This window comes from Odontesthes bonariensis, chromosome 19 (genome assembly GCF_027942865.1).
Source record: "Odontesthes bonariensis isolate fOdoBon6 chromosome 19, fOdoBon6.hap1, whole genome shotgun sequence".
NCBI lineage: Eukaryota > Metazoa > Chordata > Actinopteri > Atheriniformes > Atherinopsidae > Odontesthes > Odontesthes bonariensis.
In genome coordinates this window covers 13,042,699-13,057,056 of record NC_134524.1, presented here as the reverse complement: position 1 = coordinate 13,057,056, position 14,358 = coordinate 13,042,699, and the positions used below count along the sequence as shown (strand labels likewise).

Below are 14,358 nucleotides of genomic sequence, written 5' to 3'. Positions count from 1 at the left end.
ATGGACGAGTTAAAAGTTCTGCCATCCAAAATAGGGCAAAAAAAGAAGAAAAAAGCAAGCTGCAGTTGAAAAAAAAAAAAAAAAAAAAGTTGATCGTGAAAGTTGGAGGACTGCAGCTGGAAATGCCATACCATGTGTTGAAATTGTGCAGCATAAGAGGAAAATGCCAAAAAAAAAAGCTGCTTACATGTGTCACAGTTTCTTTGGGGCAAAAAAAAAAGAAAAAAAGGTGCATTGTCCAGCATTGAATAGTGAAAGTCATTTAAGAAGCAGGCAGAGGGGTAAGAAAAGAAGAGGAAGATATAGGCAGCACTGTTAGTATTTGATGGGGTAGGTAAAGAGGGGAAGATTGGATTTATAGCTGGAGCTTAGTTTTAGCGAACACATACCATCCTCTTCTGTTCGGATGAGCTGTGGAAGGCTTTCCGGTCCTGCTCCAACATCTGTATGAGCAGTTACTGTTACGCGGTACTCTGTCCATTTTTCCAAGTTTTCCAAAAGGTACTGGAAGCTTTCCGGAGGGATGCTGGAGATTTGACGGGTAGTAGTATCCTCCCCTTCAGTTGCAGCATAGTGGATGGTGTATTGCGTTATGATCCCATTTTGTAATTCCACAGGGGGTGGCCGCCAACTTACCAGGATGTTGGTTGAGCTGGGGCTATCGCACTGGACTTCCTGAGGTGGGCCTGCAGGTTCTGGTTTGGTTGATTTTGTTGAAGGAGAAGGGTTTTTTTGTTTGTTTGTTTGGTTTGTTTGAGGCCATTCATTGAGTTGGTTTGTTGTTTTCAAAGGAATTTTAAGTTTTGGATGTGATCAGGGTGATGATGGCAGAATTGACCAAACAGAGGAAAAAGAAAAGGAAATGAATTGATGAGATTGCACAAGGACATATGAGGGTAAATTAAAAAGTATTTTAAATCAGGGAAAAATCACAAATAAATACAAAACAAAAGCCAATGACAAACACAAAAATGTACAAATTTTTGAAAATGGAAGGTGTTGATTGGAAAAAGGGCAGCTTTATAATACAGTATGTCACCTACCTTTTTTGTTAAATAAAAGATAAATTAAATGAAGAGAAACAAAAATGATATATCTCGATATGTTATTTCTTAGATTCCTGAATTTGTATATAACCACCTACTTCAAAGGACTTGAGAAATAATTTAAGATAAACAATTAAGTAAAATTAATATTACATTTTACAAGCAGTTACCATCAATCCAAAAACATAAAGGTTGATGCTGTATCTAGTTTGAAATAGAAAAAAATTTTTTAGTTGTCACCAACCTTTCCGAAGCCTGTTGGTTTGTGGTAAAAGCCTGATTGTACAACAGAGAACTTCCCAAGGAGACATGACTGATGTATTAAATTCTGATAACATTGGCATGCATTTTTTTTTCTTTAAAGTCCTTAGAACATAAATCTGGGCAGCGTTTTAGTGTCTGAGCTTTTATACCCACCTGATCTCTGCCTCTGTATGTCAGAGCCCTCAGATTTATGCTATTTGTGCAAATCTTTAATGCAAAAATTTACTTTCTTTTTTTTCCTCTGCTTTTCTTAAATAATCTTTGACTGCTGATCAAAAGGAGACCATTTTTTTTGTAAAAAACTATGGAATCTGATTACTCATTTTTGCCCTTTCCCATAAATCTGAGGCCTAGGTTGTTCCTAACTACAAAGACTATTCTTGCTTTGAGCTTTCCTCGATGTAACTCCAAACTTCCTTAACTCTAATTTCAATGGAACATTGACACATTACAGTTAAAGAAAATGGGGAAAGTCCCAATCAGTTTCTACTATCAGAGTTACATAGAAAGCTCATTCTCAAAATGTAACTATGACCCTGTTTTTGGCTGACATGCTGTGTCAGAAGACAAGGCTTCCTAAATGCCAGCCATGCCTGTCGATTCATTTAAAAACCAACAAAAATGTGGGCTTTCCTGTACATAATTTAGGACTCTATTTATTTTGCCCAAGACTGTTTAAGCACAACGAAGTTGGAGGGTGGTGGCTTTTTATAACCTTGTCTCCTGACTTTGCAGGAAAGCCTGATCACACTGTCCATGCAACCTTTTCAAGGTAAATGCTGCATAGTCAGGTCCACATTAATACTTATTTGATGTTTTTTTATGTTTACATCTGAAGACATTTTCAAATGCATCCCACATAAAGATTTTTTTTGTAATCTGGACTGTGTCAGGGCATTACTGACATTTCTGTCACTTTTAGGATTTCCAAAGCATTTGAAAATGTGTTTCTTCCCAGATAGTTTCAACTCAGTCAGATAAGGAAGAAGACCTACGTGTCTGTGGAGTTTCTGCAGAGATCTCACTGGTGTAAGCTCCAACTCCATGTTTGCTATGGGCTGCAAGCCGAAAATAATAAGTAGTGAAGGGCTTCAAGTCCTTCAGTAGGTACGTTGTTGTTGGCTCAAAGCTGACTCGTTTCTGTGAAGAGAGTTGTCACATTCTATATTAAAACAGGAAATGTGCAAAAAGGCAAAATATGAGCCTTCCTGTTATCAAGATCATAAATATAAATTATATAAGTACAGAAAAAGCAAACACCTTTCCAACTGTTCGTTGCTTACGGCATTGCTTTCAGTATTACAATAGAAGTACAAAAATGACCTCTGGCAATACAAAATTGGGTTAGATTTAAAGAATTTTATATGCAAGTACAGTCTTAAAATCCTAAGGGTTAACACAGTGAAAACATGCTGGAGAATGATTACCTCGTCTTTGTCGTCTTTCTTCCTGTACATGAGCTCATATCCTGTGACTGAATTTTCTTGCCCAGTCTGTGCTGGAGCGTTCCATGAAAGCAAAATGCTCGTTTCTGATTTGGCTTCTCCTTTGAAGTCTGTCGGTTGGGAGGGAACTGGATGTTTGAAAATAGAGATTGTTTTATTACTTTCCACATTCTACAAGGTTTATTTTCATTCCAGTAACACTTTAAACAGTTCTTACAACAGTATCCACACTCTGTTGATGCAGAAAGTGTAAATAAATTAATATTTATTTTCATGACTTTTTCACAAGTATACAAACATTTTCAACTCCTTGTTTTTAAAATGAAACTTTTGGTAGCTGACAGCCTGGAGAATATGTTTGTGTTTACACTACACCACTATAACCCACTAATGAGGATCTCTGGGAAAAAGATAATAAAAAATCAACTATAAAAATATTTGACACTCCAAGTTTATCCGTAGAAAAGGGACAATTTTCGCAAGTTGCTTGGGTTGTATGTTGATGAACTAATATTCAATTCAATTCAATTCAGTTTATTTATATAGTGCCAAATTACAGAAAAAGTCATCTTAAGGCACTTAAATAGTATAGTCCAATTCAAGCCAATTGGAGTTCAATTCATTGTAATCATAATTCATTTAAAAAATAATCCAATTCTTTCACATAAAGCCAATTTAAAAACAATTCCCTAGCTAAGGAAACCAACAGATTGCACCGAAACTTGTCTTCAGTCCAATCTCCCGTCCTGAGCGTGCCTGAGGCGACTGTGGAAAGGAACGACTCCCTTTTAACAGGAAGAAACCTCTGGCAGAACCAGACTCAGGAAGGGTGGCCATCCGCCTCGACCAGAATATTTGGTTTGGATATTGGGAGCAAACCCACCTCCAGTCTTAGCGATGATTTGCAGGTCTGGGGAGAGAGGTCCATCGCCCACTGATGTATAGGCCAAAACCTTGATGTAGTATGTCTTATTTGGTATGAGACCCTGGATGGTGACAAAGTTGGATCCCCGGACAATCTGTTTCTCCCAGATGTTAACATGCTGGTCGGAATTCATGGTGTAATAAACTCTGTAGCCCATGATCTGTCCGTTAGCCTCCTCTGGTTCATCCCACTGGATGACAGCTGTGGTGGCGCTCATCATGTGACCTCGTACTTGCCTTGGCGCCGTGCTTGGGGCCTGCTCTGCTGTTTTGGCCTCAATGCTCTCGCTGGGTGGGCCTCGTCCAATGTTGTTTACTGCCACCACCCGAAACTCATAGTCAGAGTAAGGGCTGAGGCCTCCCACGCTGTACCTAGTAGTGGCTACGCCATCAATCTCCTTGTACAAGTCCTCTGAGTTCTTGGATTTGTGTTGGATGATGTAGTAGGACACTGGTTCAGGATTGCCAGAGTCCCAAGTCAATGTTATGCTTGTAGCTGTGCGCTCAGTCACAACAGGAATGCCAGGAGCCTTGGGTAATGCTGTAATGAGGATTAATACATACATTTGAATTGGAATGCAACATATATGGTAAACATCACAAAATTATATCTCTGTATCCTAATTTACTTTATAAACCAAAGACTCTGAGAAGCCAAAGAGACACAGAGGCTTGTATTCTCCATGTTCAGCATTTAACAGTGCTGTTGTTATCGTTAATCTTAGACTTCTCTTTATCTCTTTAATAATTAAACACATAAATTTATTGCTTTAATTCCCCACACTGTGACTCACAGCAAAAGATATCAGGGCAATAGCTTGTCTTTATATGCCATCTGAAGTAGGCTACGGGGGGAGCTGCCTGACTGTTATATTGTGACTAATATCTCTATGTTATGTCTCAGAAAAACAAAGCTGAATGTGTGTGTGTGTGTGTGTGTTTGTCTTTGTGTGCGCTGGAATTTGTCCCTTGTGCACACGAAAACATGGCGACAATAATCTGGGATATCTTTTTGGCACACTGCAGTGTAGATATGATTACTCTCAGATAAGTTCAATGTCTACAGAGGACGCCGAAAGAATGCTCACTACCTTTCTCCCTCAACATGCACCCCTTGCATCTTGCAAGCATCTTGGTGAGCTTGTGGCTCTGTAGTTCTCCAGCTGGGAGATAAGCACTTCACTGTATTCTGAATCTGGCATCAAATACACTGAGCTTGGTGCTGACGCTTGTGTAAAGCTCTAAGGAATCCGCTGCAGATGAAATGCTGCAGTAGTAAGAGGTAAGTCAGTCTCTTTAAAACACTGACAATAATTTGTGCTTAGATACTTTTCTAATTACAATACTATCTCCAAACTCATGTAAAATTTAAATATTAGTGCTGTTCAGTGAACTATGAAAAAATCCTCTTTTGTCCTTGGTATTTCTTAAGAAATTGCAGTCTTAAAGTATGAATGGGAGTGATAAGAAGAACCTACCTTTTACTGTTATTTGCGCTACAGCCTCTATCACCCCCAGGGTTGACATAGCCACACATGTATAATTGGCTGACTGTCGGACATCTGTGAGCTCCAAAACATTACGTCCAATGGGCATGTCGTCCTCTGGAGTAAGATCCTCAGCGCCCAGCATCCATTTGACATATGGCATGGGAGAGCCTACTGCCACACATGTGATATTGACACTGCCGCCTGGCATGATCTCATTATCTGTCGGTGGTATGGAGAATCGTGGTGGCACACGGCGCACTGAAATAAAAGAGAAAACAAAGCAAAACAAATGAAAACCAAGCAGAGAACGGAACGTCTCAGAACGTCTTTTTTTATATAGAAAATTGTCTGTACTCTCTTTGGATGTTACTCAAAAGACAAAAGGACTTATTATTTATTCATACAAATGAGAATAGACACAGTTCAAAAGCTTTAACTGGAGCACAGAAATTTCTATGTTTCTATGTATGTAGTTTCTTATAAAAAGTTCAGAAAACGTACAATAAGCACGTTCCATCCAGGACTTATATTTAGTGGTGAATGGGTATACACCAACACGATCACCATGCACAAAATACGGCATCACCATCGGTACAGATATACAGAACCGTGCTGGAGAGTCAACAGCACTCCACAGTTGTATGCAGAGAAACAACTTTTAGGCTGCGTACTTCCAGCAGATGTGAGATAATGTGCTGCATCACATTCTCACATCACACAAACATAAGTAGTACATCTGAGTCGCACACGCAACAAAGTAGAATGACGTCTTTATGTGCTTTCCCGGTTAAGTCCAAATAAAAACTAGGGCTGTCAAATGTTATGCATTCACCCCTTCGATGAACTTCAGAGTAATATTGCTGTCACTGAAAGAAAATAAAATCAGGTAATCTTACAAAGCTAAGCAACAATCCAGCAATTCCTTTCATGTACAAATCAAGGAAGATTACAAGCTTACTATGCTTTGTTCCAGATCATTTTTTTATGTCAAATAATCCCAGGAAAGTGGTTAAGGAACATAAACTTTCAAAAGTAGCCTTAGATTTTAGAACTGAGCCAGACAGCTCGGAAGAGACACAATATACATACTTTCTTTGTACTGGTAATTTTAGTGACAAATGAGATGTCTTCTGCTTATCATAGGAGGAACAGTGATGCTGGTTCATAAAGCATTAATGTGTCTCACCACATTACATTCCTTGGTACTACAAATCAATCTGTGCCTGACAATGAATGAAAATCATGGACATTAACGATGCTAATTTAAACCACTTCTATGGGGCTACATGTCTCTTAAGTGCAGTTGGATAGAAAAAGCCAGCTGAGGTCATTCACGTTAGCAGTTCTGGGAAAGCCATTTGTCATATGCGGAGACTTTAAGACACTTTAAAATATACGTTTGCTATATCATCACAAAATTCTCAACTGTCTGGTCCGGCTTCTTTTTTTTTTTTTTTGATGTATTAGTAAAATAATTAACCATTTTGTAGCCTTTTAATATAATTTGTTATGTTGATATTGTTTTGGATTAATAATTGCATATCATTTGACAGCTACAGTTGACACATTTAATAAAAATATTCTCAAAATCAAAAGATGAAAGGCTATAATTACAAAGAAGAAGTTACAATTTTGAGTGAACCTAAACCTATAATATTAGGGACACGTGCATGCCTGACAGCCTTATATTGGGGAGCAATCCATTATGTCCATCATGCTTTCAAGAATAATCTGAGACTTTGTGAGGTGACGATGTAAGGGAGTTGAGAGGGAGAGGGCTGAAGGGTAAAATATCTAATAAAAAGGTATCATAAGATGCAAATGGAGGGTTAGTCTGCTGTAAGTGTAGCAGGGGGGAAGTAGGGGAACAGAAAAGAAAAGAAGGCAACAACATCTTAGGACAAATGCTGAACATATTGTTTGTCCTTAGGTTTTCTTATTTAGGATTTGTCTACATAATTGTGTGGATATGTAGGGAACATAGGCACCAAACAGACAGGGACAACCATGTAATATTATACAACTAAAAGGGAGCATTCAGGTTATAAATAAAGTCAGTGTTACTGCTCATGACATCTGAAATGGATTACTGTTCTACTGTTACTTCTTGGGCTAGATTTTTTCACTGAACCTCAAAATCATCTAGATACTGATATCTATCGCCTTTTAATTAGTTATTTGGTATACTTGACTATAACATAGACGATGCACTTCCTACTGCCTACTAATTCACAAAGCCCATTCTCTTGAGCAAACTGCAGCTCTCGAGAGAGGAAATCTAGGGGAACTGCTTGCATTATTAAATACAGCGTTTCTCTCACTCAATATTTAATTAATATCCAATTGGATCAAGCTCCCCACAGACACAATATTATCCTGCTCATTTGAATATCATTACATTTGTCAAGACTTGTGGATAACACTTTAAATGCATCATTCTTTTATGACTTCCTGAGTAGTAACATCCTCATCCAAGGAAATGTATAATCTCTGCAGGCAAGATTGTTTTTACAGCTTGATGCTTTACTTTAGTGCCAATTATAGCAAAGAAGGGATTTTTTCTTGAGCATATTTTTATCTATGAGAAAATTCAGTTGGAGAGAGTGCCACAAGGAAATTGCTTAATGGCTATATGCAGATAACCCTCAACGATATAGTTCCTGTTTTCTTTTTAATGCCTTCTTACCCTAATAGTCTGCTGGGCTGTAAGTCATGAGAAAAAAACAAGCAGGAACACTGACAGGGGTAAAGTTTGGGAAAAAGGGAGGACTATTTCAAACATTAAAAGGGAGAACATGCAAATAGACCGTCAGGCAGATGCAAATACCGTCCCCACTGTCCCACCTCGAAGATGCAAACATGCACCACCTGTTGGATAGTCAAGCATTCTGACGAGAAGCAGGGGCATTCTCAATGGGAACATGAACACTAAATGTGCAACGGAAAAAAGAAATGGTACTGATAGAAGCAAAAATTGGAGGGGAAAAAAAGGCTATGGTAATGCATCTGTTTCCATTTCAGTGTCTTTATGAAGTGTTTTGTTTTAATGACCAAAAAACAAAAAGGAAAATAACTTTTTTCTGTACTGTGTTGTATTCAAAAAGTAAAAACACACCAACCTTCTCGTAGCTCTGAGGGATGTAGGGAATTTGATGCAGAACAAAATGAAATAAGGAAAGGAGAAAAACAAGGGAAACACAGAGAGTAAAAAGGCCATGTTTAAGGTGTTCAAATGCTACGCAAACAATCTGAAGGACCTTCAGTGTCAAAGGTGCAGGGAGCCCCTCGAATCTCCCCGACACCCAGGTTGTAAAGAAAATGTTTCACCTGCTGGAGTTCAAACATTTTAAATAAAATCAATGTTTACGTTTAACACATCCTCTGCCCAAGCCATGTGGTTAGCTTATGAATATATTAAAAAATCTGTATATTTTTTGCATTATTACACATTTTGCATAATCTTAGTTTGGAACTGGTTAGTAGTAGGTGGATATTAAAGCTAACCATAGGACTGAAGAGCAGTGTAAAATTTATCGAACAAAATTCAAATAATGTATATCAACCACACAAATGTCTACATTGAGAACTAAGAACAATTACACTGGAATTAATAATGGTGGGTTTTTGTACAAAAAATGTAAAAAAAAAAAAGATTACCAAAGAACAAGAAAGTTGTACTTTAGCAGAATAACAGATTCCAGGCTCTGTGCTTTATAGCATCTGCTAAAAAACTCTTTAGCAACCAGAAACTTTAGCAATGTTTTTAGAAAGGATCATTTTACATGTGAAGTTATTTGCAATATATTGAAATTATTACAAAGCAGTCTAAATTCTTTATCTACATTATTTTTTTTTTTTTAACAATTCTACACTCTGTAACAAAAGTTATGAGATTGAAGCTGTCCTTTCAGTCTTGATTAGTGGGGAAAAAGGGATCTTTTCACTGCTGGGATACAGTGGGAAATAATGAAAGAAGGCTGTCCACTCTTTACCACCTCCAGCAGCCAGGTTTTGAAAGCAGTTTGTAGATAAAACAGAGCAAGCAGTCTAATTATTGGATTTAGAGTCGGGATAATCAACAGAACAGGCCGGAAATGCATGACAGAGATGATTATTGTAGGTCAAATCAGTGCAGGTAAGCCAAGTGCAAGGAACAGAAAATAAACCAAAGCAAAGCATACTTACAATAGCTTCACGGGACATGGCCCCTCAAGACTTTATTGGCTGATTTAAAATTCCTCACAAGTTTTAAAGAGAATTTTATTATAATGTTTGACAGAAGCATTCAAGTGGTGTTAACACCTGCTTCCTACCTCTGACATAGAGATTTGCCGGGGCAGAATATCGGGTTCCGTCATTGTTGGTTGCCACACATTCATACTTCCCCTGGTCAGACTCTTCACTCTGCTCAATCTGGAGGGCACCTAGGTTGGGAATAACAAATGGAGTAGCGAAGTGTATGTTGTTAGAGTAACACCAATGGCATCAAGGTCACAAGACAAAAATAAACAGCAACAAGCTTGTTTGGCCCCATGAAAGCCAATATTAGCCGCCTTAATTTCTAATTTTGCGTTATCCTTTCACACCTTAGTAGTTTGGACAGTTTGAGGACAGTTATTATTAAACGAATAATCCAATAATCCCAATAATTCAATTCTGCTTGGATAAAATACTACATTATTGTATTTGTTACGTGAAACATTCTATACTTGACTTTATCCTTCAATCAGTATCACAGCTGGATCCACTGCCTGAGATAAAATGGAGATCCTCCATTGTAATCCTACTGTCAGTGAGGGATAGTCGCAACTGATAACCATGCAAGACATTGTAATACAACTATATTGTTCCCCTTAACCAAACTAAAATAGCAACACGCATAGACAAAAAGAAAAACACTTAGTAAACCTAATAAAAATGTAAAGTAAACAGAATATAAATCTAAACTGCATTGTATAGCTAATACGGTAACCTTGTTAATGATCTCTTTAGGGGAAAAGTATTATAAAATCTAAGAAGACACTCATCCAAGTGCCAATGATAACAAAAAAGTAATAATTTTACTTTAAAGAATAGGGGCAAGCCCATCAAAATACAACATGTCACTGGACTGGTTAATATGGGGATGAGTGATACTGCTTCAGGGAAACATGGATCAAACAAAAGAGGTTTACAGTATAAAAAAGCAGCATAACAAGGGAGGACAATTAAAAGAAAGAAATTTAGGTATGAATTTTAGCATATTCAATCACAGATCAGTTGTAATATTCACCCTACGTATTCATTTTGGACTTCACCTTGGGGAAGTCACAATTTAAAAAAATGCAGCCCATACAAAAATTGAAAAATGCTGCTCATATAGCTGGAAAAAATGTATTTGAAGTATTATGTAAGGTAAAACCAACATATAACCCTCTGTAACAAAAGTTTTGACGTGCAAATCTTAGCAAGAAATGTATGTCGACACAACTTACAACCTTCTGACAACCCTTAGCTGAAAAATAAAATGCAATTGTATTAGAAGACAAAATTCAAAATATTGGCCTGAGCCAACAAGAAGGTAACCAACCACTGCTTTAGCTTTGAAAGCTACAAAAGACACCCATAAAAATCCACCAATGGGATCAGCAGTGTGGTGTCACATGACCCAGAGAAAAATGGCTTTATGCATCAACAACTCTCCAGCTCCATGTCACACGGCAAAAATGAGCCAATCGGGTCCTCGCCAGACTCTACAGATTGCCTTCCCAAACCCTGAAGAAAAAAAAGTCAAAAAGTAAAATAGTCTCCAAACCCAAGAAAAGTAAGAAAAATAGGTGAAAGAGGAAAAAAGCACCGTAGAAACTTTATCAAAAAAGTGGTTGTTTGGGCTTTTTTGTAGAGGTACAGGAGAGGAAAGCAAATAGAAGAAATGGAAAAAAAATAGTTTGCAAAGATAGAAAGAATTCTTTGGGAGAAAAAAGCAGAGAGGAGGCAATGTTGTCTTCAGCATGCCTGCGTGATTCCACGGCATCTGTGCATATTTTTTGTGCTGAACAAGAACAGCTAAGGGGGAAAAAATGCTTGGTTGTTTTAGTTGGACAAAAAGAGGGACACATGATTCGCTATGGTCAAAAAGAAAACAAAAATGAACGTAAAAATAGTTTGGAAAAAAAAAATTGTCATTGGATATGCTTATTTGAGCCAGGGCAAGCATATCACAACTGAGCTAAACGGGCTCTTGAAACAAGAATACAAAGGAGTAATTAAAGCATAGACGAAATGATGAAGTACAAATTTAGTCAACAAAATAGGACAAATAAGAAGGGTGGTCCATATGAACGTAATGAGTTTTGATCTTGGTAAACAGGACAAAAATGGAGGTGATTCGGGTGAATGGATGGGTTGACAGCAGGAATGAATTTGTATTATTTTCATTCTGTGAACGTCAGTTCAGCACTCTTACCTCTTATTGGTGTACCACCTGGGTGGATAATATGAATGCAAATAAGATTAGAAAGAAGAAGCATTAGTACGAGTAGATAGAGGCTGGGGGCTTTGGAAGAAGAATCAAATTAGATTTAACAGGGTATGTAAATAAAGGTACTACAGGACAGAGAAAGGAGAGAGAAAGAGAGTAAAGAGAGGAAGAACTTTTCTGTACTCTACTGGCAAAAAAGACAGGATTCATCATAGAAAAATCATAGGTCAGAGAGAAGAACTTGTACAGTGATGTACCACAGAGGAGGTACCATTTTGGAAGTGGCAATGGCTTCTGAAGATCATCTACTGAAGGGAAAGACTTTAAGGACTTGTATATGAGATTGAGAGCAGACCTTGATCTGATCTAGGCAGAGCTGGTCACCTCCCTAAAGCTCGTGAACTATCCATACCTAAGGTGCTGGCTTTAAAAGATACGTGAGTAAGTGAGTGAGGAACAAACATGTGAGGACAGATAATTACTCATGTCAGTATATGACACTGCTAAACTAAAATTTGGTGATTATAATCTCAAGATAAAGTGATACTATAGCTGGCAGTGGTGGGACAGTTGAACACCGTGAGGGTAAGGGAGGAGTGTGTGTCTCTAGTGATAGCCCTGAAACTAAACTATCTGTTAGTAAAATGCATGCCATGCATTTTAATAGTTGTTGGAACATGGAAATTAGTGGGGGTGATGTGTGCTTTAGAGCTAAGCACTTACCAAAGGATTCTGTAGATTTAAAAATATAGAGAGAAGAAAGACAGCATAAGAATATGATTATATTCTTTAAGTTTAGTTAACAAGGTTTCGTTAATGCTTTAGCAACTCTACGTGAATCAAAGTCGCATGTTAGAAATAAGGGTTAATTTGACACAGATCTACTGAAAACAAGTCAGCAAGGAAGTCAGGTTAACATGATGATTTAACAAAGGACAGTTGTGAAATCTGTGAAGACAGGTGTTCAAACAGACAAGACTTAAAATCTGAGTTATGTTATTGTGTTTTTGTTAGCTGGCACAAAGAGCTGCAAGCTATGGTAGCATTTTTGTAAGAAATAGAAAAATTTCTTTTTTTGAGAAATTGAAATCAAACTAGGGATACTGGAGTGGATGGGCTTATTGGGGTGTATCACAGGCAAATAAAAACAAGTCTTGCATCAAAACATTAAAGTAGGGGCTACAAAGTTAAAGAATCGAGGGGGAAAGGGACAAGCTTTATGAAGTTTTATGCACTACTGTGGCCCATTTAGAATTGTAATTATTTAACCCAAAAAAAAGCTCTAAAACAAAGCAAAATTCTATTCTAGGACAAATACCAAAGAACAAGTTTTAATTTGCTTTTCTGCATCCTATTTTAAGATTTCGTACACTCTTTTGTAGGTTCTGAATGAAGCCAAATGTTAAATCTTAATTGTAGAAAAAGAAAAAAAAAGACATAAGAAATTAAGTAAATGGTTATAAAAAATACTGCACCAATGCAGTGGAAAGTAAGTCAACACAAAATGCCAAAATAATTTCTTGTAAAAAGTCACAGCAGTGAGCAATGACAACAGAAGTTAGGGTGTAAGCCAGCAAACACAGAAAGGGATCAATCCCAACAGCCCATGACAACACTGGAAGACGAGGGGAGACGCACATACTGTACAGACAACACACAACAGGGCCGTACATAGAGTAGAGAACAGGAAATAGTAGAAACAATGCCATTACCTACGAAATAAAAAGCAAAATGAGAAGTTCAATTATGGGAAGAAGAAGAGGATGAAAGGACAGAGTATATAAGAAGGGGAACGCATCAGATAAAAGAAAACAAGAAAGAGGACTCCCTGTTTGGTGAGTGAGTTTTCAGCAGAGGGAACCTACCTGATCTGAGTTGTTTAATTCGTCCATTGTTGTTGGTAGTATTGACAGGGAGGAAGTCTTTGAACCAGGAGATGTCTGGGTCAGGGTTGCCGCTGGCAGCACATAGCATGGTGGCAGTGCGTGTTCGTTCCACCACTTTCAACTGTGGGCCCATGTCTATGGTGGGGAAACCAGGGGGCAGCTGGTCCTCTGAAAACAGGTGGGAGACATTGTGGCAGAGGTCAGACTGAGTATGTCCAGGGTCTTTATTAAAGCTGGTGCTAGTGAAGGCGAGAGCCCATGGAAACTGTAGTGAAAAGTCTGCATAGCTTTAGAATAAGGTCTGAAGACAAGCTTTAGCCAAATGTAATTGTTAATGTGCAATGGACTGTGTTCTTATTTCCTTTTGAGTGTGTGACATGTTGCCTTTTCTGCTTTTTCTATTGCACTTTTTTTTCTACTTGCTGCTGAAATGACCTTATATTGGTCTGGTGTTAATAGTGAGACTGAAAACTGAAGCTTATTTGGTGTCTTTGCTGGCTTTCTTCTTGAATCAATTTGAATGACAGCCAGGGAAACGGCTAGATTGAATCAAACAAACTGAATATGATTTAATATGGTGAGCTTTTGATGAGCTTTTGACATTGCTAGATGAGGTATAACTCCCTGTTTGAGTCTTTCTGCAAAGCTAAACTCAACCTCTCCTTGTGGTAATATCATGTGACCCTTTTTATGCCAGAAGATGTTGATATGAGAGGTATTATTGTTATCATATAACTCTGGGCAAACAAGCTAATAAATGCATTTTCCAAAATGTCAAACTCTTTCTGTTGTGATGGAAGAGACGGGAAACAGCCACAATGGCTACAAATCCATTCGGGAGAG

At 37.9% G+C, this 14,358-nt stretch overlaps 1 protein-coding gene across 31 annotated transcripts in view; it reads right to left on the bottom strand.

Annotated features, from left to right (window-relative positions):
• Positions 1 to 14,358, bottom strand: part of LOC142369208 (receptor-type tyrosine-protein phosphatase delta) — a 377,816-nt gene that overhangs the window by 32,599 nt on the left and 330,859 nt on the right. For 8 of the 31 annotated variants that reach the window (XM_075451481.1, XM_075451493.1, XM_075451486.1 and 5 more), the window contains 10 exons: positions 13,495 to 13,683; positions 12,353 to 12,361; positions 11,615 to 11,632; positions 9,483 to 9,593; positions 8,289 to 8,300; positions 5,158 to 5,427; positions 3,639 to 4,220; positions 2,738 to 2,883; positions 2,306 to 2,450; positions 390 to 695 (listed from right to left, as the gene is read on the bottom strand). In XM_075451481.1, coding sequence (XP_075307596.1) covers positions 390 to 695; positions 2,306 to 2,450; positions 2,738 to 2,883; positions 3,639 to 4,220; positions 5,158 to 5,427; positions 8,289 to 8,300; positions 9,483 to 9,593; positions 11,615 to 11,632; positions 12,353 to 12,361; positions 13,495 to 13,683 — 1,788 coding nt within the window. The remainder of the gene's footprint in view (positions 1 to 389; positions 696 to 2,305; positions 2,451 to 2,737; positions 2,884 to 3,638; positions 4,221 to 5,157; positions 5,428 to 8,288; positions 8,301 to 9,482; positions 9,594 to 11,614; positions 11,633 to 12,352; positions 12,362 to 13,494; positions 13,684 to 14,358) is intronic. The other 23 variants (XM_075451492.1, XM_075451494.1, XM_075451507.1 and 20 more) reach the window with 9 other exon arrangements.